The 24,197-nt window shown below is 36.9% G+C and overlaps 1 protein-coding gene and 1 long non-coding RNA gene across 7 annotated transcripts in view; one reads left to right on the forward strand and one right to left on the reverse strand.

The window, feature by feature from the left end:
• Window positions 1-24,197, reverse strand: part of TASP1 (taspase 1) — a 78,605-nt gene that overhangs the window by 43,585 nt on the left and 10,823 nt on the right. For 4 of the 6 annotated variants that reach the window (XM_032683517.1, XM_032683519.1, XM_032683518.1 and 1 more), the window contains exons 5-8: window positions 21,376-21,496; window positions 20,118-20,202; window positions 14,364-14,443; window positions 3,922-4,028 (exon numbers count right to left, since the gene is read on the reverse strand). In XM_032683517.1, the coding sequence (XP_032539408.1) occupies window positions 3,922-4,028; window positions 14,364-14,443; window positions 20,118-20,202; window positions 21,376-21,496 (393 nt within the window). The remainder of the gene's footprint in view (window positions 1-3,921; window positions 4,029-14,363; window positions 14,444-20,117; window positions 20,203-21,375; window positions 21,497-24,197) is intronic. The other 2 variants (XM_032683520.1, XM_032683522.1) reach the window with 2 other exon arrangements.
• On the forward strand, window positions 18,818-23,501 carry LOC116784679. Its single transcript, XR_004356199.1, has 3 exons — window positions 18,818-18,915; window positions 23,136-23,298; window positions 23,421-23,501. It is a non-coding gene; the product is annotated as an uncharacterized LOC116784679 (long non-coding RNA).

Here is a 24,197-nt window from a genome sequence, read left to right on the forward strand (position 1 = left end):
ACTTCTGAACCAGTAAAAGAAGAGTTCGTCACAATTTAACGAAGGAACTTCCTGTGTATCTCCACACAAAAAGGTATCAGGTGCCTGAGGAGTTCCAGGAAGAATACACCTGGTGAGAAGACTTTCAGTGTCACACATTTCATCTCTTCAAACCATAAGGATGTTGAAGAATACATAATCCTGTCAAGCCAGTATCAGGATAATCAAAACAAGTATGTTAAACACTACAATTCACAAAGTCTAAAATAAGTCCAAACTTTATATGGGTCCAACGGGGATTAAACAAGACCCAGCTTGCTTGCCCTTATCTTTTTATGTATTTGATTTATTAATTTAGCACCTTAGATTTAAGAATTTTTTGAGTTCTCTAAGGAAACTTGATTATTACTTGGTGATATCTGCTAATGAATTCCATATCTGACTTCAGCTAATAATTTATACGAGCAGGTCCACTGCAAAAGCAGTTTGAGAGTTTCAATGATGTAGTATTGCAATCTAAAAATCATCTATTATGTAGTTAAAATTTTGCACGGAAACAACCAAAGGTCAGTGTGCAAAGTAAGACCTCACATTAATTAATTTGCACCTTGTGACAGGAAAGGAAGTTAATTTCATGAAACCATGGTCCAAATACTCAAACTTTACTAAGAACATGGATTCAAAGTAGGAAGATGCTCATCTGCACAAATACAGAGTTCTGTCAAGTGTTTTAGAAATCTCATCCTTCCCTTTTTCTGCAGATAAAAACCCCATAAACACTCATCATTATAAAAGCCCCTAAGGAAGGAATTAAAGATTTAGGAGAGCTCTACCCAGTCCCCACTAGAAGATTCTACACCCAGGACCTTTTCTCACAGAATTCCAGAACAATTACCATCAAAACTTATCTATAACTGACAAAATAACAAACTAATCAGATTGAAGTAATTAACATCTATATGCTATTACCCAATCATCTAATCATACAAAGCTCTATGAAGAACCCCAGCCTTCCCAGTTTAAGAGTAGTTTGGTGTATAAAGAGAACATTTTGTCTGACTTCCACACGCAAGATGAGGGAATTATTTCATACCATATTTCCACAGATGAGTTCTGTTGTTTTGGTTTGGTTTTGTTTTCACTAGAATGAATGAAAAGTATTTAGGTTTCTTTTCCCATATTAAATGGATTTTGAAGTGTACTTCTGAAGTCTATGAAGTATTATTATCAAAGGTCATTTCAGCACGAATGTGGGATGGAAAATTTCTTTCTTTTTTAAGGAATAGGAAATATATAAAATTCAAATTCCTGTTCAAAATGCAACATTAAATAAGACAGAGTAGGACTGCCATAGTTGATTGCTACACTTATTACCTGCACATAAACATTTTCTAAATATGTTCAGTCTTAATACAGTAGCTGAAGAACGTGAAACTGTTGATTCCATTCATATAATTCAAACTGGGGTACAAATACTTGGTTATATACATTAAACAAGATAAAAACCAAACCAGTTTTATTAAAACTCAAACTAAATAATTTTATTTATGGAGTTCAATAACTAGCCTATAAAATACTAACTTATAAGCACTACTCTATACCAAAAAAATCATGGGTACTGGAAGTTCTTAGTGCCACTTATTGAAATAAAGGAGAGGACAACTCCTCTTACAAGTAACTTCAGCATAGCTGTAAAAGAAGTTTGTAATAGTAGAAGGCAAAATAAAATTAGGGCTCTTAGCCAAACTCTTCTAAGTTATTTTCAATGACAATTTCCTCTGGTAAAAGACAGGCTCAGAGTAAGAAGACAAACATTTACTTCTGGTATTTACTGGTGCTTGGGGAGAAGAACTTGAGAATGGCATCTGGCTGAATGAACACATCATAGTCACTCCCCCTATGAGTTTTAGTTAATTCACACACAAAAATTATTTCTTAACTGTGTAAATGAGTAAGACTCTACAACTTGAAGTCTAAATTTTTACAACTTCAAAATGGTGAAGTTCTTAATGAATCTTCCCGTGTGCAATCATACAAACCCCCTGCAAATCCTGCATTGGGTCAACAGTGAAAAACAGAGCAAACAGAAAATTCCATTTACTCAGGAAATAAAAGTCCTTTAGTAATTTACACTGCCAAGTTTTTCCATACAAGCTTTGACAAATTTAAATAGTCTCTCATTCTTCTTGAATGAGAGACAGTTTTATTGAAAACTAATTTTTAAAAGCGTATTTTCTTTTTTAGCTGGTGACATTTAACAGCAGCTAAAACTTCCAATTTCAGTCTTTTTGGTCTGCAACACTACCTCTCCACACCAGCCCTTTTGTTATGATCTCCTTTCGACTTCACCTTCCTTTCTACCTTGCTCTCCTCCAAGCTTGCAGTACTGGCAACAGAGGGACATAAGCTCAGCTGCAGCACAGAGTCAAACTAGATAATAAAACAGCCCTGAACTCCTGCTGAAAATGACATTCTGCAGCTCCAGAGAGGAAAAGCAAATAAAAAAGTTACATGAGTATCTATCAATTAAAGGCTAGCTTTGACAAGAAGATTGACTTTTAATTATTCAAATATTTAAATGGTTCTAAATCAATTATTTTTAAACCTTTTCTGAGAGTTCAGCTTTGGTAGTGTGAGTTTTGGGACGACAAAGCATGTGCCTCATCCTTGCTAAATGACCTTTTTCCACTAGCTTGGAGAGAATTATTCTATTTTTTTGTTGTTGCTGTTAATTTGATTTTCTGAAGGGGAAAACAGACAGGATGTGCCCAGCAAGCTGACAAACCCAGTGTGTGGTGTTACTGGATTACTTACCAGCGAGTAGAGAGCTCTATTTGACCATCTCCTTTACCTACCACCACTGGTCTTTGGGGATCTCCCACAAGTGCTGCACAGGACTCTGGAGCCCTTGAAATTTCAAATTGCAGGTTGGTAAGCTCATGCATTGGCATTTGTTTCAAGCATTGACTTGCCCCTTATTACATGAACATCGATACTGTACAGAGACCCCTCCTCCCTCAGCTACACTTCAACATTTAGTTTCTCAAGGAGGTGTGTGAAGTAAAAGGGAAAGACTCCAAACAAATAACTAACTTCCCCCACCCCCTGCAATCCTTACTTTCTTTACAGGTCTTATCTCCTTGAAAATCGAAAAATTAACACCATGCTAGGGAAAACTTCTAGTCTAAGAACATAGAAGAAAACTGCTTAATTTATCACTAGTTTGCACTCATACAGACTACAGAGAATACAGTTTTTTGCCAATTCTCTGGGATTTATACATTATTTATACCTACACACTGGTCAGCCAGCTTATCAAAGTGGCCAATCTGAAAAGCCCACAGGCCCCAAATAAAGTACAGGCATTTAATTTAATGAGCTATACTCATTTAACACAAATACTGTGACTGACATTCTCACAGGTAACAAAGGCTCTACATTCAAACTAAGAGGGGAACAGAGGGAATCCTGGTAGTTTTTTAGCACAAGTAATATGGGTCAGGTCAATGCTAGATGCATGCACAGATGCACATGTTTACCTACCTGATATTTCAAATTTCATCAATTCCAGTTCCATAATGCAGCGCGTTCAGGAAACATTAAAAAGTGGGAAACAGTGACAGAGATCCCAAGCTAAAGAAAACGTTTTGGTAAATAATTATCTGTTTGTGTTTACATTTGTCATCATATTTCCAGTTCAAAACAAGTAAAAGTATTTTTCTTAGCATAAACAAAGGTACAAAGTGACGGTTTGGTTTTCAAAATAGCAAGGCAGAAACTTTCAATTTGCAGTAAGTTATCACTGTATCATCTAAACATTGGGATGGCCAAGGAGAAGTGGTTTCTGAGGCTACATTAATCTTATTTATCATATATGACAAATTTATTAGCAGTCAACTGTAAGTTTAGGATGACACAACAGGATGTGAAACAGGAGCTAACCTTTTCATTTGATTGTCTTCTTTTCTTTAGTTGAATGAGATCCGTTTCCACCTTTTCGGCCAACTCCAGCTTCCTCTTGTTCCTCTTAAAAGCTGCTAAACTAAACCCTATAAAAATAGTTCAAAAGCAATAACTAAGTAAAATTTACTTAATTTAAGCAAATACTGATAAGTTGACATTTCGAAGGACATATCCCCCACTTCTTCACTGACGCAAAAAGCATCAATAAAAAAGCCAACAACTAAGTATTTAATTTTCAGTACAAAATGTTTACATCTTTTCCTAAGTTAAGAAGCTCTACTATTGTTGAGCAACAGTGATGAATAAAATGTCTCGCAGAAACACACTGGTGAACACATGGAAGCTGTGCTGGTCTAAATCTCTCTGTTTGGCAAAGCAGCAGCACTGCACAGAAAGGAACAGAATAAGTGGCTTGTGTTAAAATTATTGTTTTTGACTGCTGACAAGTAAATAGATACCATGTGAGCTCATTCTGATATCCATAAACTTAGGCTACTATTTTATTACCTTAATTGCATATGTGTATGCTTACCCATAATATTTAAAGCCACACAATAGTCTAGCAATAGTTTTATGTTCCATAATCCAACACAGTCTAAAGACCACCTAGGTCTTGAAAAGGCAAACATGTATTTTCCACATCTAAGTCCCACATTCAGAAAGGAAGTGTTCTCTAAAGTGGAGTGAAAAACAAAATTGTTATGCTTAGGAGACCAAAATGACATATTCCCATTTTAGAAGTTTCAGTTCACGAAAAAATTGCATATATTGATATGTTTAGTTTAAATTAGTTTTGACTCTATATTATGTACAGATTGTTTTAACATCCTCTGTAAAATGTAAAGAGATGGGGGAAAAATGTCTTTTGTCACTTGTTTAATCACACCAAATCAAGCTATTGGGAGAGCAGAGTAATTTGAATTTGTGACTTACACAAGGAAGGTTTTCTACTTAAACTTCAAAAAATGGCATTTTAAATGAAATTCTGAATAGCTACATCACTATTATTCAGAGGACTGGAACAGCTGCATGAACAGTCTAGGAATAAAGTCAATATTGCAGAGCCAGCAGAACACAAAGCTTTCATTTACAATTCTCAAAGTAACAGACAGTGAGCATTTTACTTATTTGAAACTTCTCCATGCAGGTGCCAAATTCACCTAGTGAACTCTCCTTTAAACCTGTTTTTAAGTATATAAAACTGGACCTTAAACTACCCACAGTTATTCAAGTACATAACCTAAAAGTAACGAGAAAGTTGGCGTTTCTTTCCAAAAACCTAATGAATACCAGTTTCTTAAAACTGCAAACACATATTAATCTGCCATCACCAAAGGAACTTGTTCTAATACACAGAGCTGATTAATGCAGCTACTTTGGACAACACATTTCTACGTTTGAAATGAGGTCCAAGAGGTAAAACTCAAACACTTGATAAGGGGGAGCAGGTAAAGAATCATTTTAGTCAAGGACTAATTGGGGTGGGGAGAAATAAATAACAGGCCTCACACAGAATCAAGAACTTGTTAAACAGAAGCATCCCAAATAAACCAAGCCAGGACATTGTTTTTAACAGAACTTTTAAACAGGAGAAATTCTAAGCTGACATGAATTCACCAAGCACAGCAAATATCTCTGGGCAGAGCCACAGTGTGGGTGAGTAGGAATGGTGTGTGGCCTTAGTCCTCCTCAAAAGCAGGTTTTACACCGGGGAAAGTATGCCTAAGCCTGTTACCTGCTGCTGGCACTGCCTCCTGCCAAGTCATAAAAAAGGTGTATCTGGAGAGGCAAAACAAACAGGAGGGTGCAGGAGCCCAGACAGGCAAACCTGAACATGAGCAGCTTTCCTTGCACTCCAGAACCCAATATTAGCAGTGTCCTGAAACCTTCTGTGTCCGGAAACCTATTTGCATGTTCCCCAGTTCAAAATATAGAGAAGATAGACTAGTTCCAAGCTGCCCTTCCAGCTGCACAGTGCTGCTATAAGGCCTCTTAGCAACTCCACTCCACAGTGCTGCTATAAGGCCTCTTAGCAACTCCACTCCAAATACTCCTTGGAGTATTTATCCTGTTTCATTCACTTAAGTTCTCAGTCCTTTGCTAAGCAATTAATTTTCAGAGTTTACCTTGAGTTTTAAGATTCTGTTTTTCCACAACAAAAAACATCCTGAAGATTTGCTTTGGAGGATCTAATTGTGAACAGTAACTTCTTAACGTGTATTGTTAATTCAAAGTGGTATCAATAAGTTGGGAAATATAGGGCAGAAACCAGGTCACTATTAACAAGGAAGTTTATCTACCTTGGTCAGACAGACAGATGAAGAAAGTTTTCTAGTAACATACAATGATGTAGGTTGGAAGAGATATTATGAGGTTGTTTAGTCCAATCTCTCCCCAAGAAAACAAATCCAATTTAAAAAGACTGCATAAAAACTTGTCAACTTTGAATATCTTCAGTGATTAGAGATTTCACGACTCCTCTGGGCCTCTGCTCCAGTATTTGATTAACCTCAGGTTTAAACAAATAATGTATTAATTCATATTCTTCACTTTTATTCAGTTTGTCATGAAACATCAGACCTTTCCACCCTGTGAGGGAAAGTCAATCTAGACAGACATCCCCTAGAAGAGAAATTCTTGTGCTCACACTACATTCGGCTTCAGGATATTTATTAGGATTAACTTTCATCTGAAAGGTGAAGATTTTGTTTTAGCAAGGACTGATGAATAATGGCCTTTTGATATTAAAAAGAAAATAATTACTCTCAGTAATTATCAATTCCTCTTAGCAGGATAAACCAGCTAATACCTCTAAAGTGCCCCAAAAACTGTGAAATAAAGGAGCAGTTTATAAATCAAAACTGAACAATTTTTTCCTCTGACATAGTTATGCCCAACTTCAGTTAAAAATAAAATGTCTTGAATCTTAAATTTTAGTTTTTTTCTCCAGAATAAGGGAATAAAGACCAAAGCAAGTGAAAGGTTGCCTGCCCTCAGTTTATTCCTGTGTTTGTGATGTTCTACCTATGTAAAACCACTATAAAGGCCACTAAAATAAGCAGTACTCTGGTTGCTTTGTCTTGCTCTACTAGTGGCAAAAGAAACTGAAAAACCCAAGTGAGCTTCAAACTAAACAAATGAAAGGTGAAATTAGAGTTTTCTGAAAACATCCTTTAAGTTTGGTCCTTGACAGAGAATATATTATGGGATTTTAAGTTCAATAAAAAACATTTCATGGACTAAAATACAATCCAGGATTCAAATGTGCTTAGTTGACAATGCACACCCAACATGGAAAAATAACCCACTGCAAATTTATTTTGAAAATAAGTAGTACACAGAGAAGGAAAATTCCTACACACATAGGAATTCATATTAAATCTAAAACAAAAACTCAATTTTGTGGTGCAAGGATGCTATGAAATTTCACTTGTCCTTAATGACAGTATAAAAACCACTCTCACCTTCTCCAACAAGACAGCATATTCCAAGCTTGAGAAGAGGAAAGGGACACAACACAGTGATGAAGACAGGCATGTTTTCCTAAAACAAATGCAATATAGCTACATCAGCCTGATGTTACCTGGGGCCAGGGAGAAAGGGAAGTAAGAGAGGCAGAGCTTACTGACTGGGGAGGAAGCTACAAAGAGAGGTAAGGGAGCAGATGGAATTTTAGTTTGAAAAATTACTGACTCACAGCCCAGAGGTATTGTTGTTGGAAATCCATGGAAAGGTATTTAGTAAAACATTCTTTGATTGTGCTCAAGAATTTAAAAGTTCAGTTGCAAATCAAGTAAATGCTTTCAGATAAAAATCCCTGGCAGTAATCCCTCCCCAGTAACAGCATGGATGCTCAAACTCATGCTTAGAAGAGATGAGTTTTGGGAGCCACGGAATACAACCAGCTATTCTGTCCTGCTCCCTCATTTATGCACCTACTGGCATAAAGAAAACTACTTCAGAGCTGCTAGGAGAGAAAGAAGAAAAAAAAGGACAAAAAAACCCATAGCTTTACAAAATAACTGTCTGCTCATCTTAAAGTGCCATGCTCAGGTCTCATCCAGATTAAAGACTTAACACCTGACAAGAGAACTAAATATTGTTAACCAAACTACTAAAACATTATTAAACAGAAGTATTATGAAAAGCTCAGCACCTCAGTCTCACATTTATGGCACTTATCACATGTCCCTGCAATGCAGCATGAGGTGACTCTTTAAGAACGAATGAATAACCACCAAGGACCCAAAACCACCTTCCCAGTCCTCCACATTCTCTCCCTGTGGAGAATGTTCAGTGGCTGAGCACAGAACAGGTGGAAGTAGTTCCTGCTCAACACCCCTGGCCTGCAGGAGAGGTTGGTATTATGGGATGTGTTGTCAGAATGTGCACTTGAGAATACGATGTATTATCTGTAAATGCAGAAGAAAAATCTCCCAGGCACGTTGTGCTCAAAGCTAAGACTGTTACAGATGTTCCCATTATCAAAAGGTTTTTGTATTCCTGGGTACCCTGATGAGAAAGGGCCACAAGGCCTTCATTACACAATTAATTAGCACAAGGTTCATCTCCTAAACTAGCATGGCTAGATAATAAATGCAGCTTTCTCACAGGCTTTTTTCAACGTTATCACCACATAACAGAAAGAGATGAGAAAATAATTTTCACCAGCAGGTCAGTGGAAGAAAAAGATCATTAGTCTCTGAGTCAGTTCAGAGATGTCATCTGTGTGCCACCTGATAAAACTTGCACATCATCTACTCATCTCTTGTACTAATGCTGCTGGCACTCTGATCATTCCCTTAACTCTTTTTACTGTTACACTACGTACAAGTAAAAATTTAATCAAAAATCTCGACAGTTTTATGAGATAATGATACAGTGACTAAGCAAATGAAAGACAACTATACTCCCCATTCTACACAGGTTTTCAGAACTTTTTCTTAGTCACCTTTCAAAGCCCATCAGAAATGATCTAGAGAACAGAGGCAAGAGAAAAATTATTAGAGAGAAAATACTTGTCCTACTCATGAAGTCCTTGAAACTACCAAATTGTACATACAGAAAAAAATGCAAGACTAAGGCACTATTTTTCTTTAAATAATGGTACTATTGATACACATCTACTAATTAATTCTAGCTCTGTGTACTTTAAACAGGCCTGTAGCTGACAGGCTGTTTATTATAACACACTAACATTTCTTGCCCAAAGTTAACGCAAAACATTTTCAGGAAAAAGCCCATGTTTCCTTAAAATCTCCATGCTTTTTTTACCACATCTATTCCCTTCCATATTTTCTGGCTACATTAAAGATTCAGAAAATATATTTAAATGAACAATTAAGTTCCAAATATAGAAGTAGCAAATACAAATTTCTAGCACCTCTAAACTGCAAATCAAGTTCAGGATGATACTCAAACCTTCCTGGTTACACTGGGAACACAAACACCAAATCCAAGGTTTCTATTACAGTCATTAAAAATTATTATGCAACCTGTAAGCAGTTCAGCAGTCCTTGTTTAAAAGCAAACTGTAAATTGAAAATACTAAGAAAAATCTACGAATATTTTTGAATCTTTAAAGTACAGACCAATCATATAGCACCCCCTGGCAGACAGTTCTTAGAGTCAACTGAAAGAGCCAGAAAGCAAAGCTTTCTGCATTTTATCTTTCTATTTCATATTAAAAGAGAATGCAACTATTGGAGAGACGAAAATTAAGAAGGAATATACTAGCAAATTAGTTAACCCACAGGAATTCAAATGATCCTGTGAAGAATTCTGTTGAGCAGTTGCTAAAATAAATGGCACAAATGAAAACAGGCAGATGAAAATAAATTTCATTTTAACAGAGCTATTTTAAATGACAAATTAACACCACTTAGGCTTGTGTTGGGACTAAAAGACTACTAGTGCTACTTCCCATGTTGTCATACTTTGACAGAGACTACAACATGAATGGGACAAAAAGGCACTTGTCATCAAAAGCATATTAAAAAAAATAAGCTACCTCTCTCAGAGCACTGCTCTATAGATCTGTACTTCATAACAAGAACTCAGGGTAAACTGCTGCTGGACAAACCATTTCTTAGTACTTCCTGGAAAAAATCTCCTTTTTTTCCATTAAGAAACCTTTCATGCACCATGAAAATTTTCATTCAAAGCATCTTCTATGTACTTTGGCCCAACTTTTTTTCCTGGGTAACTTACAGCCATTCTCTTGGCTGCACTTCAGATTGGCAAGTGAAACTACAATATTATGTACAAATCCAGGGAAGATTTACATCATGTATTCAGATTAACCAAGCTTCCTAATCAAATCTCCCTAAACCCTTGAGTTTCCCCCCAGATCACTTCCATTCTCCCCCTAAAAACAACGGAACAAAACATGGTGTGAGCCCTTGCCCTGAGGCACTGACTGGACCCCATAGCACAGTTCCAGCAATATGGCAAATGGTTTTCTTAATGCAGTAATGATGAAGTGAGAACTGGGAGTGGGGTGAGTTTTGGGGGTTTGGAGGACAGGCAGGCAATACCGGGGGGCTGGGAGATATAGGGTGTCACTAGAAGTATAAGAGGCTGCATGACACTTATCTAGAAAGAGCTCTCCCTAATTAAAGAATCCAAGAGCCATAAGATAAAAGGGAATTTCCTTGCATGCACACAATTGGTTAAAAAATGAAAACAAAGTATGATTATAAAGGGTCTGTTACAAGTGGAATTCCAAACCAGCTGACAGGAGCACTGACTCTGTTCAACAAGATGTGATTTTACTGGGGACATTAAGTTATTCAAGGTAATACGAGGACTTGACTGAAGAAGGATTTGGAGTAGAAACCTGACAATAAAGCTGCAGATTTTATTCATCAAGTCTGAAAGTAATGAGAATTAGTTAGATCTTCAAACAATTCATAGTTGTAAAGGCTTTTGCAGGTGCTGAAACTAATACAGGTTCAAGAAGAAGCAACAATTTCATGGCAGAAAATGCCACTGTTTGCCTCCACATATGCCAGAATCACTCAGGAGTTAGGAATTTAGAGTCCGGGATAACATAAGGGATAGAAGAAGTGAAGTATATATTTGCTCTATTCTTACGTTCTTCCCTAAGCATAATTTGTGGCTACTCTTGGATTCCAGTTATCCAATCATGTGGATCCACTGCAGCTATTTTTGTTCTTACATAACAATTTACTGAAGTGCTTACACTCACCTCCACAGTTCCAAGTTTGCTGCATGAGAAGTTGCCTTCCTTCTCTCTCCCTCCAAACACTTAACATTGTAAGCACTAAAAGATGCTGTCTTACACCACACTAAATTCGTCAAATCAATTAATTAGCATCTACTACTGGCTGAATAGACAATTTCAGATAAGTATTTTGGTTATTACTAGTGCAGGCACAGATACTGGCAGTTGAAGATGTACCTCAAACGTTGCATATTTAAAGTGTATTTTTAATATTTGTAAGAGATTGCATTATGCAGTAATTTAGCATTTCTAAATTGTAATTCCACTCTTATCACTTAGATTACACTTTCAAACCAGTCTCACTATCACAAAGTAACAAAGCACTGGGATAAGCCAGTATGGGCTCTGTATTGGCAGACATTAGGCTCTAGTATAGGCAGGAATTAATAAATTCAGCTTCCTTGCAGGCTGTGGGCAATACAGGCAGATCACATTTCAGGTGTTGTTTTATTTTAAACCACCCACTCTGTGCACCGGAAAGCCACCAGATTCCTACAGACGGTAGAAATCCCATTTCCTCACATACTTGGCAAACTGAAGAAGACAAAGCAGGTGAGCCTTGACATAACCTTGAAGTAGTTCAACAAGTAAAGTGGTTTAAAACATGCTTCAGTTTGGTGCTGAGATACTTTGATGATAGTTCTGAGGGAATTATGGAGCGTGATGGCAAAGCTAATCCTGCCACTTTCTTTGTTACTGACCACGGGATGAGCCCCATCCCTGCAAACCGACCCCCAGTCCCAGCCTTACAGCATGTGGAACATTGCTCTTCCCATCTCAGGTATGGGAAAAGGGACACAGGATAACACAACTTCAAGAATGTATTTTCCACGTGCAGCACGGAGAAGCCAAAACACGCACCTAGTTCCTCCTGTTAATACGTACTATAAGAACATGTCTAAATCTGGATTAGGGTTTTTTTGGGGGGTTGGGTTTGGTTTCTTTGTAATTCAGTTATTACACGTATTCTTCTGGTGTTTGGCAATTAGTTGAGCTCTTCTTTTACAGAGCTACTCATCAGTCATGGAATTTCCAGTTAATTTACCCCCAGTTCTCCATGCAAACTCTACCACAGCAATTGTAGCAAGCACAATCGAAAGGTCTCCCTTCATTTGAAGTTTGTTACATTATTTAACACAACAGCTCATTTCAGATGAGATCTCTTTGTGGTTGCTTGGAAACAATATTCTCTTTCATTGTTTCTTAAGGTATCTAACCATCCCTTCCATGGTCACATTGGATAAATCTTTAGCTTTCTTACATGTAACCTGTGAGAGTTTCCAATTTTTCAGCTCTTAACAATCCCATGTTGTCACACATGGTGTTAATGGTCACTTTCCAGTCCCACTGACCAGAGGTCAATGCAATACAAAACTAGCTTTGCTAAGGATTAGGATGAAAATCATCATAACATTTTCTACAACTGATTTTTCACGTTTCTGTTTGCTCTTTCTTGCTGTTCTGTTGTTTTTTTAAAAGAAAAGACACAAGAAATACTACATTAATGATCATACTGCAAAATTAACTTGTCAGTCCTGGTTGTTTCAACTGTTTTAATGTAAATTGTTTTGTTAAATAGAAGTATGTTGAATGCACTGAGTAGACAAAAAAAAAAAAAGTGGTATTTTGGAGCTTGGTTATTCTTCTAATGTTTCTCCAACAAAAATTCATAGTCTAGATCAGGCAAACCAAAGTAGCAGTAGTCATTCTTATTTTTAAGATGGAACATGTAGATTTGCTCTGACCAGGGTACATTTTAACTAGTAAAGGCATCATCTGGCAATTAATGTCACAACCTAATCATCTCTGTCACAACAGAAACACACTGGTACTAGAAACAATGGAGACTTGTGCCTGCAAACAGAATTAGTTAGGAGATCTCCTTTCTAAAGCATCTCCTATACTACTTTCCTACAAAGCGGAAAAAAAACCCCAACACAAAAGTCCCAAAGCTTTAAGTGTTTTTACCTTTTCTAAAGCCATAGAAATAAAGATGTTCTGCTTAACTGAGCCCAACAGTTGTTCTGCAAATGCTGTTTTGGATAGCACACAGATAGGGCAAAAGTTTCAGTCATGTGGAGCCAGAAATGAAAACTTTCTGTTCAAAATGAAATGTACCATGAATATGTATGAAAATTGGCATGATCAAGTAAAACAGTGCCACTGTTTCAGGGGTTACACTTAAGCATTGAGAATTAACAACTCTGAACTGCAATTTCTAGATATTTATCTACATTTAGAATTAGACCCAATAAGAGGCTTAATGGGAGTTCTGGGCTTCAGTCTGACTTAGGGACCAGTCAACTATTTTAAGTAGTAATAGTGTTTACGGTAAAATAAGGAAACATTCTGTAATCTTCTGTGCCCTCCTCCTTTGGGTAATGGCCTCTGATTTTTCCTGCATAACCTCAACAAACAGCACATGGCACGCTCACCCCTGTAACAAACTACAGAGTAGTAACAGCACTTTCCAAAAGGTAGGGGGGCTGGAGAAGGGAAAGAAAGGGAGCCACATCCTCCTTTCCATGGGTAAGTGCACTGATTTGTAGCCTAGTTTACAGATGGTGTATCAATATAACATAGTCACTTCTTTTATTTTAAGACAAAAAGCTCTCCTAAGAAACTACTACTAATATACAGCACAATCCAAGTCTGTTTTCTGGACTGGGTTATTCCATCCTATAGCGAGGCCTATCTAGGTTAAAATAAAAGGCAAATTAATGTGACAGCCTGTTTAGACCAGAGCAGTCCTGGACAAAGACTCAAAGATGGGTGTAACTACAGAATCTGAGAGTCAAACTGGCACCTGCCCAATTGTGATACATGGCTAGCTGGTGCGTTTAGGATCCAAGATGGATCACAACTGGAGACCTGTAGGACTGAGCTGTTAAAGAACCTACATTTTGGTAAAAAAAAATAGGTCCATCATTGGATTTAGTCCTAGAATCACAGATTCGCTTCAATTATATGTTGCTAAAATGCAGCCGAAGTAACAGTTCAAAGTTTTTTCTATTTAGATACTTAAATTAGTAAACTTAAACCACCCTTATATACCATAACGCCATAAAGCTAGTGGAATGTTAGGAACAGTGAATGGATGTGCACCACAAAAGCTGAGGCACCATCTAAAATTACTCTGTCCTGTTCTTCCTACTGACACCACCAGTTTACTCACTTGTAGCCATGATACCTGGAGGACATGCGGGTATCCCGTGATCAACTGCCCATCTGTAAGCTCCTTCACCAACTAAAAAGCTAGGAGACACAGAAGAGGGAGTTTAAACAAAGCCATATAACAAAATCCCCCTTTTCTTGCAATTATTTTTCCTATTTGGTTTGGTCATTTTTAAATTGTAAGCTATGTTTCATAGAACTGTCAGCTATAATTACACTTGGCAACCTTCTGTATTTTCATGACTATGCAGCTCTGACATTGGGTTTATTACTGGATAAAAACAAGTGCTAATAAATTTGAAATTCATTACCAAATAGCACCAGCTTTCAGCTGTAGCTAAACCAGGACCAAGCCTGTCTAAGACTCTTGCTCTCTGTAACAACTTAGCAAGATCCTGAAGACCAAGAACATGGGATGAATGAGGTGAGAATGGTACTTCTGGAAAAGTCAGCCAGTGCAACAGGAATATCAAGAAGTATTTCAAGAAGTACAACACAGGCTAAAAATTAAGCTTATTTAGAAGGACTAAGGTCTATTTCATGGAGTTTTTATCAAGCATTTGCAAATTCAACTAGCCCACTGAATTTTTAATATATTTGTAAAAAAAACCCCAACCATCTGAGAAGTTTTTTTCTAATCAGTACTGTAGTGAGAAAGCACACACTGTTGTGACAATGAGTGAGAGCAAAACAGACATGGAACTCTTAGGGAGAGGGAAAAAAAGCAAGCCTCAATTATCTCTGTTGTTTGCCCTTAAAGAAGTTCATCTTATTGCCTGAAAAGGGGAATGTAGGAGCTGGAAACCAGACACTGCCAGAAAGACACTGTGTAGTAACACAATAAAGGACAATTATTTCCAATCTTATTTCAAAAGTGGGCTATGAAGTTAAGAATAACACAACTGCTTAATGGACATGAGAAGCAAAGACTGAGGATTTACAGCAACTAGAAAAGTTTACAGAAGTACCAGACTTACGAAAAAAACAGTCCCTGGGACCACGTAGTTCTACAGTTTCTGAGACCATTATTCATACAGCAAATTTGCTGGCATTAACACTGCTGGAAGTTTTCTTGACAGTGCTGTATCTGACACCTGCAGCTTCTAGTAGGTAGTATTTTAAGATGGTACTTTCTATCTTTCTATGATTTAACCAACACAAGAGGTGTGTCCAGTCTTTCCATACGAAAGTCTCAAAAAAAGGCTTATCCAGATGAGAATTTGAATTTATTAAATGTATATTTCTTACCATTGATAGTTCAGCTCCAGATAAGAATTATTCTTGTTGCAAGACACTGTAGAATAAGTTATTGGGTACCTTGGGAGAACTCAAGTATCTCCTATTAGGTGAGTGCTCAAAAAACAACCTGGCACTTTCATTAACATAGGAGAAAAATGCAAACTGTAGCCAAACCTAATTAAGTGGTATTCTTCATTGACTTAAAAGAAGGTGGTTTTGGTCTTTAGATTAAAAGTTTTCTATCAACAATACATTCTTGGGAAGTAAATAAGCACTTGCAGTTCAAAACAATTTACACAGACAGGAAGGTTAAGTAGAGAAAGCATCAAGCTCAAACATTAGGAGTTTTATATATGGTAACTTGAATAGCACAGGTCACTCAGAAACATTGTGTTTTACAAACAGTCTCACAATTGCCTTTTTAATACTTAAAAACACAGAAAAAGTCACTAGTAATCATGAGAGTGCAAAAAAGCACCCAAGAATGTCTCATAATTTAAGTGATATGACTTTTACTTTGTTCACATTTCAGTCCTTAATTCCTAGATTCCTTTCCTTCTTTAAGATGGGCACAAAGTATTTGTACTTCTGGTCCCAAAGAACAGTTAGATTAGTTGAAGCAGAAAACTAACTAAGGCTCCAAAACACTACAGAGATCATCCACCTTTTTTTCAACTATTCAGATGTCTTGAAAAGACAGTGTAATCATAGAAAAATTAAAATAAACTCTTTACAGGACAAATAACATCAGAATCTCAGTGCTTTGTTGCCTGTACATAAACATAAATGTACAGACAAGTTTAATTTATTGAGGGCAAGGGAGAAGAGGGAATAAAGCACTAGAGAAAGAACTCAAAACCACCCTGAGTTTCAAAAGCCTTTAGGCTAATTCAAAATACAATTTTCCAAAGGGGGGGAAAAACCCAAAAACATAAACAAAGCATGAATGGGTTTGTTCTCTGCTACTCTGAGAGCTGGTTCTGCACAAATAAGATATAAAGATCTTTCTTGCAAATATATCAGAGTAGTCTGTAGTTGCTACAGAACGCACAGAAGATGAAAACATCCTCCCAGCAAGGAGCCAGTGCTTGCACGTGCCTTCCAGTTCCAGGCATGCTAGACCATATTCATGGAAAATGCAAGTAAAGGTCTCTAAAATGGTCTTTTCTGAGAATTTTCTCCAAGAACTTGGTTTTCCTGGTGCTGTTTGCTCCAAACACGACCATTTAATAGGGGCTGTAGGGAGACAGGTCACACCAAGCTAAACAGAAGGTGGTTTGGTTCATTAAGGGTGGTCAAGGCAATCCTGGATGTGACAAATTCACTTTGTAATGTTTTATTATAAAATGTAGCAAATCACTCTGAAATCATTGATATAAAGAAGAATTTGTTCTGAAGAAATATAGAACAGAGATAAAAGGGAGTGCAAGTCTTCATTCACTCAGGCACTTTCTTGACTATGCACAGCCCTACAAGTTACACAATTTATGTATTCTGCACAAAATATTGTAAGACTGAAGCAATTACAAATCCTTGTATATTTAAATGGGAAAAAAAAACCCCAAAACCTAAGGAGAAATTCTTTCCCATACGGGTTAGTATTAATACTGAAAAAGGAATATGGGCATGGACTTGATGTCAGTAGTACTAAGGAGTTCTAAGAAAGGACACATTTAGGTGTTTTCGTGCTATCCTGCAAATCTTACAAATCTACATTTAACAGCAAGCAGATGTAAATAAGCCTTTTTTCCTTAGAAAGGTCAAGGTTTCAGTGTAAGAAACAGAAAATCTTCAAGCTTATTACTACAAAACATCTAATCCATTATTAAGTGACTAAAGATCACTGCCAAAGATCCATCTACTTTGTAACTGTGGCACTAAAATAGTGCTTTCTTTGGTAAAGTTATACAGCAAACAGGAATATCTTAGAGCAGAATATGTAAGATTTATGAGTATTTTCTGTTCCTGCATGAGAGAAAATCCTGCCAATGCTGAGCAGAATAAAGTAAGGCAGAAAGATGTAAGGACCTTAGAGGTTTCAAGAAATGCACTCATGCATTCAGGGACTCTAAACTTTTTAAATTCTAATTTGGGTAGTGGAATTCTGTGTTTCAAACAATACAACTAGAGACTGATCCAGAAGGACACACTCTACAGAGCAATTTACAGCAAACTGGATACATCAGTTCAGACACTTGATCACTCCTTGCTATCTCTGAACAAATCAATTCACACTCATTAGAATTTCTTCTATGGAAAATTAGAAATACACCACTTTGAATTGGTTTTGAACTCACTATAAGAACAGACCCTGAACAGGTGCAAGCAGGCCAAGCAAACCTACTTAATGTGTTCTTTTATAGAGAAAAACCTCCATAATCCCACTTTTACTAATCTCACAGCTCCTGAATTTTTCTTGTGTGGTCATGTGCCAAACATTCTGGCCAGAAAACATTAAGCCAGCTTATATCATGCTATAGAAACAGTCTCTGAAACCTTATTCTAGGTTTCTTTAACAAACAGTATCTGGAAGACTCCCCAGTACACTATTTGCTGATGACAACGAAGATGAAAATTGCACATCTTCACAGACTAAAACCCTGACACTTGCCAGAAATGCCAAAACATGGTTGCTCTCTTGTCATTTAGCTATATGTGTTCCCAGCTTGTGCAGGAATGCATTTCAGCCCCAAAACAACATGTGACACCAACCCCTGCCAGAAAGGCGAGGCATGAAATCATCCACAGCCACCACCTTCAGTGACCATGAGCTCTGTCACCTGAACTTGGGATATCCTGTGTGTACAAAGCAAGTCCAAAGCACAACCCATCACATCCCACTTGTACAGATCGTTTCCAGGGTAACAAATTTGTTCTACCAAAATATGCATTCAAAATCCAGGGTGAAGGAAAATGAAAATATTTCTTAGGTAACCCAGGTGCACCAATAAACTGCATGTGTTGGCTCCAAGTACAGCTCATCTCTGACTTTGAGATTTTCAGCTCCTCTGTCTTTGAGAGTGTTTGATAGCAAGGACCTTGCACAGTCTTTGAAAGATTTAGTTTTGTTCTTTGAGGGCAAGAGGGTGTAGGTTTTTTTCCATTCAGTTATTTTTAAAACTATAGCAGCATAAATGAGGTCATGAAGTCACAGTGAACATGCTAAAATGCCCAAGTGCTCTTCCTTACAATAATTCTAGAATGCTGTGATGTTACAGGTAAAACAAACCCAAGTGCTTGCTCCTGTAGTGACTCCAGTACTAGTTCTGGAACACCAAAAAAACCACCCCATTTGACACTCTAATCTAATTCAGGTAAGCCTCACTTTCTTCTGAGAGCCAAAGAAATGAGCTAACAGCAATCAAAATTAAAGTTCCTACTCCTTAGTAAACCTCTCTGCAATTACTCTTTGCTTTCTTCATTAAAGAAAAGAGTTTTAAATGCAAAATCTGTTTGTTAATGGTTTGGTTTCAGGTTGGTTGTTTTTGATCTATGAACTTACTTTGCAGCACAACAGAACACTGAAATCCTGCTCTTCCTCACTGTTTAAACTGGAATGCTATACCACCCAGCTATGAACTACTTGGCTAATTTTACAGAATAACACAGTAAGGAAAGCAAAATTTGTTAATCTAAATATACATATTTTAAAATACCAAAATTCTGGTTTAATACTTCTGCAAATACTGACCGTTAGTTAGAAAAAAGGCAGCAAGTTCTGCCACAGGTGACAGACAATAGCAGTCAATCAATATGAATGAATTATTCAAGTTCTCTACCTGTCAATTTAAACTGCTAATGAGAATAAGATGGTTTTAAGAATAATCAGTTCTGACATTTCTTGGATTCTTTCCAAAATGATGCAATAATATTTAAAGTTACTATGCATTTAACAGTTACCTCTTCCATCTAAGTATCACACCCATCTCAGTAAGAGAGTGCTTGTTTCCATTTTTGTTGTAAATACTATTAAATCTATCTTTAAAATAAGTAAGTTACTAAACACTGCACATTTCCACACTATAGTTACAAAATAAAGCCACAAAAGCAGCAAAGTAGGATACTAAACACTGCACATTTCCACACTATAGTTACAAAATAAAGCCACAAAAGCAGCAAAGTAGGACTATTTTTTATACTTGTTAAAAACCTTGTTCCTTTTTCTAAAGGTAGACAGAGGCAAAGGCAGTAGAATTGCCCTTTAACCTTGATGTGTTTTGGGATTTTTCAAAATGCTACAGTAGCAAATGTAAGGATTGAGTATTACAACTGGAAATAATCACACAGACAGAAACTATCACAAAGTTGATGTTGCCATCTATTCCTAATACATCCTTCTACCCACAACTTCATCGAGTGCACAAGATGTTTCAAGATCAGAGCACAAAGCTTATCTCCTTTTTAAAGGCTGGTATGTAAAGCAGCACCAGCCTTCCTGGGGTAAGATAAAACCTTCAAATATGGCATGCATGGAGACCAAAGACCAAAGAAAAGTCAAGCAGAACAAAGCAATTACCAAGGTGGAATTCTGCCAGCAGAGAGTTTTCCCTTCTGCCCTTCACATAACAATCTATTTGCAACCGAAACTGGATTCTTGATTCCTGAAAAGTTAGCAAAAAATAGGAACAAAACATTAAAATATTTTTCCACAGAGCACTGCAGTGTTCATTTTGGCAATGGAAGTCAGATTCTTTTAATTTCCAAGGGTTTGTCAAGCCATTAAGAGACACCTTATGTTATGCTTCAATGTAGTAAATACCTTCTCAGTTTTTCCCTCACATCCTGTCAGTAGTGACAAAGCCTTCTAGTCAACACCTCCCCCACATTTATTTTAAAAAAAGAAAGAACCACACTGAAATAGTAGGAGTGATCTCCCACCACAGAAATCTCAAGTTAAATCTATTGTATTCTAAAGGCTAAAGATGTTTTATGGGCATTAATTTTTCAAGATGGAAAGAGTTTGCATTTGGACCTATCAGGCCAGAACAGGGATTATAGGATTCAGGTTTAGCTTTCTCTCACTCCCTCATTTCCTCCTTCCCCATGGTTGGAAGGATACATTTTTTAACAAACAGGCCTTGAAACACTTAATTTTACTATTTATTTTAGATTTATATCTACATGAGGAAGCTATTACCACAGTTTAGAACTATTCTAGGATAAAGAACAAAGCTTGAAAACTTGCCAGAAAAGCTATTCAAAAGTAACAGCTAAGACTGTTCATGTACTTCAACAAAACCTCAACAATCCCTATTTGGGACTGTATATCTATATTTGTTTTGTACTGAAAGCTAAAACTAGACAAAAAAAGAGAAACACACTAGTTCTCAGATTAAATAAGTCCCATATGCAAATAAATGATTGAATTATATACCACTAACTTCTTTGAGAAGGTTGAGAACAAAAACAAATACAAAGCCTAATTTAAATGCCTGTAATATTTTTTAACAATTGAATTTTATTATGAAGTTATCGTTCTACAAATTCATCTCAGCAAACTCAGCTCCACTGTGAATATTGTGTGGTATCATATAACTGTTCTGCACCAAAGGATTCTCAGTGAACTAATAAGCCAACATGCTACATAAAGCAAATTAACACAAACCAGCATTTTAGGGGGCAGGAATGCTTCTCCATTTTCTAAAAGGGCAGAATTTATTTAAACAGGGTAAAATTTACTATGTGTCCCCTCCTTCAAAACAGTAACAAAAAAGAATAAAACTGATCTTTGCACCTAAATCAGAATTTAGCTTTATAATACATAGTTAACATACCACTCAGTGCTCCAACTGCTCCAAAATTTAATGACTTTCCATCCATTATACTGGCATCACATTCTATCTCACCCAGAAGGTTTAGGTTAGATCCCAATCCTGCATTTGTGAAAGGAGAATCCTAAAAATAAGAACAAAACATTGTAAGGCCACATACATAACAGACTAGATTGATCAAAACCTCTGTATAATTGATCTGAAAACACTGATCACGGTGCAGGGTATTTTCTTATTTTAGCAGTTTGATCTTCCACAACAAAAACAAGGGCACTTTGAACGGAGCATCTGAAATTACTACAGTGGACACCTCTCACTCTCTATAGGGTGTAATAACACAGTAATATAAAAATGAGCCACCCAGCAATTTATGATCATTTCTATTCAAGCAAAAGCCTAGCAATCATTCAATATTTAACTAATTAATGAATTAATCTAATAATCACTGCACAGACCACAGTGTACCTCTGAGCCTCCCAAGTATGACACTGCTGCAAAACAGAACTGTACTTTTTCTGAACATACTAACCTATGACTGTAGCTCTGCAAGCAGAAGTGAAGAAATGGCATCACTAACAAATCACCCTCTAAAATTCCTATATGACCATCAGCATAACGACAGTCACTACTATGGTCTGGAAGTTTCTCGACTAAAAACCAAGATTTATTTCATGGCAAGTACGGAACAACATTTAGCAGCATCATAAACCTAACTCCTTTTTTATTAGCACCTTCTGTGGCTTTTAACAAACCCAAGGTTCTCAAACAATAATAGTTTTGCATGCTAGAATTACACCCCATTTTCACCCATCCATTTCATCAGAGCATCCCCGTGACTTTAAAATCACAAAATTTCCAAGCAGCACATTTCAAAAGTCTCACTGACAGCTCAATATAATCCCCCAGCTCAATATAATCCCCTCTTTCTAGATGCAAGCACAAAAGGAATACAGGACAAAGAAAACAACCAAACACTACAATTTCAGAGAGATGTTGCAAGCTTTCAGTTTTCACTTGTTTAAATTACAACCAGTGTAAAAACCTGATGTGACAAAGAGTTGTCTAGACCACATGTGAACATGTCAGTGAAATGAGATGGTCATACTTCTACAGTACATGTAATAAAGGCTGAATCAGGAAACAAATTACTGGAAACAGCTCAAAGTTCTGTTTTAAGTGTTAAGGGAACTGGTTTGGTTTAGTACATACTGATTTGGAACAAAAGAGAGAGGAGCACACAGAAATGAAAAATAAATCTGATGTCAGCTAGCTTTTGTTAACTTTCAAATGAGCAAGCAGTGAGTAAATTCAAAATCTGTTTTGCAAGATGTTGATTCTAATTTACAAAGACATTTAAAGATTTCTTAGCGTTTGAGTCACTAAAATGCTACCTTCCTGAAGAATCATGAGTACATAATAGATAATACATAATCATGAAACTCCTTTATTTTCTGCTTTTTCCTTCTGAAGCGGCATAAGATTTTATTCCACTTTATCCCATCCTATTTTAATCCACAACAGTTCTTCCAATTCACTGCATATATTCATTCTGTTGTTCATTTTGACAGCAAAGCCTCACAGCAAATGAATAAATTTGAAAAGATTTTAGGATAATGAAACATTTGCAATTAAGTGTGGCACAAATAACTTTCCCTAAAAGGGGAAGGGAGGGGGAGAATATGTTTCAAAAAAAAAAAAAAGATGGCCTAGAAAAGGCAGAAAACTGAGTAGCCACTGGCTTAACTGACTTCATTGCTCCCCAGGCTCTACAAGTATGAAGAAAATTAAGTTGGTGAAGTTTAGGAAAAAAAGGAGCAGAGAAGTGGTGGAAGGAATTGAAAGTGAATGGTGAAAGGTACTTGGAGGATACAGCAAAAACAGGAACGCTCAGGATGAACAACGCTTGTCCAAGTTCCTGGCCCTGGGGTAATCAGAGTGCAAAGACCTGTGAGCCTGGAGACAAATCCCTAATGTTCTGTTCCAAAGACGTTCACTCAGGGTGTTATACTCAAGAACATCAGCAAGGGGAAGAACTTTGTGCTCCACAGACTTGCCACAAAGCAGAGACAGCTGTTATTTTAGAGCAGATGTCATGGACAAATAAGGGGCCTAAGAAGGACCCACGAGAGGAGAAGTTTAATTAAAGGTCCAGAATCTTCTATAGTCAAGACACAAAGTTCTCTACCAGCTGATAAAGGTAATAATCAAAAGAGAGGAGGGAAAAAATACAGGATATGGAATGGTACTAGCTCACTTTATGTTTCAAGATCTAGATGTGCTTCAACGCCTTGGCACAGCACCTTCACTGGCACAACACCAAGAGACACTTTACTCAGAGGATCTCAAGACAAAAGGAATGCCATCTGTTTCTCCCTACAGAATATTTACCAGAGTACTACAGAATTTTTAATAAATAACAATTATACATCGAACTGAGATGTCTCTTTGGTGGCATAACTCTCATATTAGGACTCAGAAGGAATCTTATCAGTACAATCAGTCACAACATGAGTAACTTCTCCAGTGAAAAGAAACAAAAGACCAAATTCCAAGCACCTGTTCAAAATTTCTGTGGAGTTTCACTCAGCTTTACAATCAGACTGCAATCAAGACAGCCTCAGAATTGCCCAGAGGAAGGTGGTCTAACTTCACACATCTGAAAGGCAAACTGAAAACAGCTTTAAAAGTGCAGGAACTGGGTGTGAACCCATGGAATTTCTGATATCTACCTGAGTGTCTCTGAGGTGAGATAAAAGCCTTTGAAACGAGGTAGGAAAAAACCTTTATAAAAAATGGAAACAAATTCACACCTACTTCTATGAATA

The sequence above is a fragment of the Chiroxiphia lanceolata genome, chromosome 3 (assembly GCF_009829145.1).
Source record: "Chiroxiphia lanceolata isolate bChiLan1 chromosome 3, bChiLan1.pri, whole genome shotgun sequence".
NCBI lineage: Eukaryota > Metazoa > Chordata > Aves > Passeriformes > Pipridae > Chiroxiphia > Chiroxiphia lanceolata.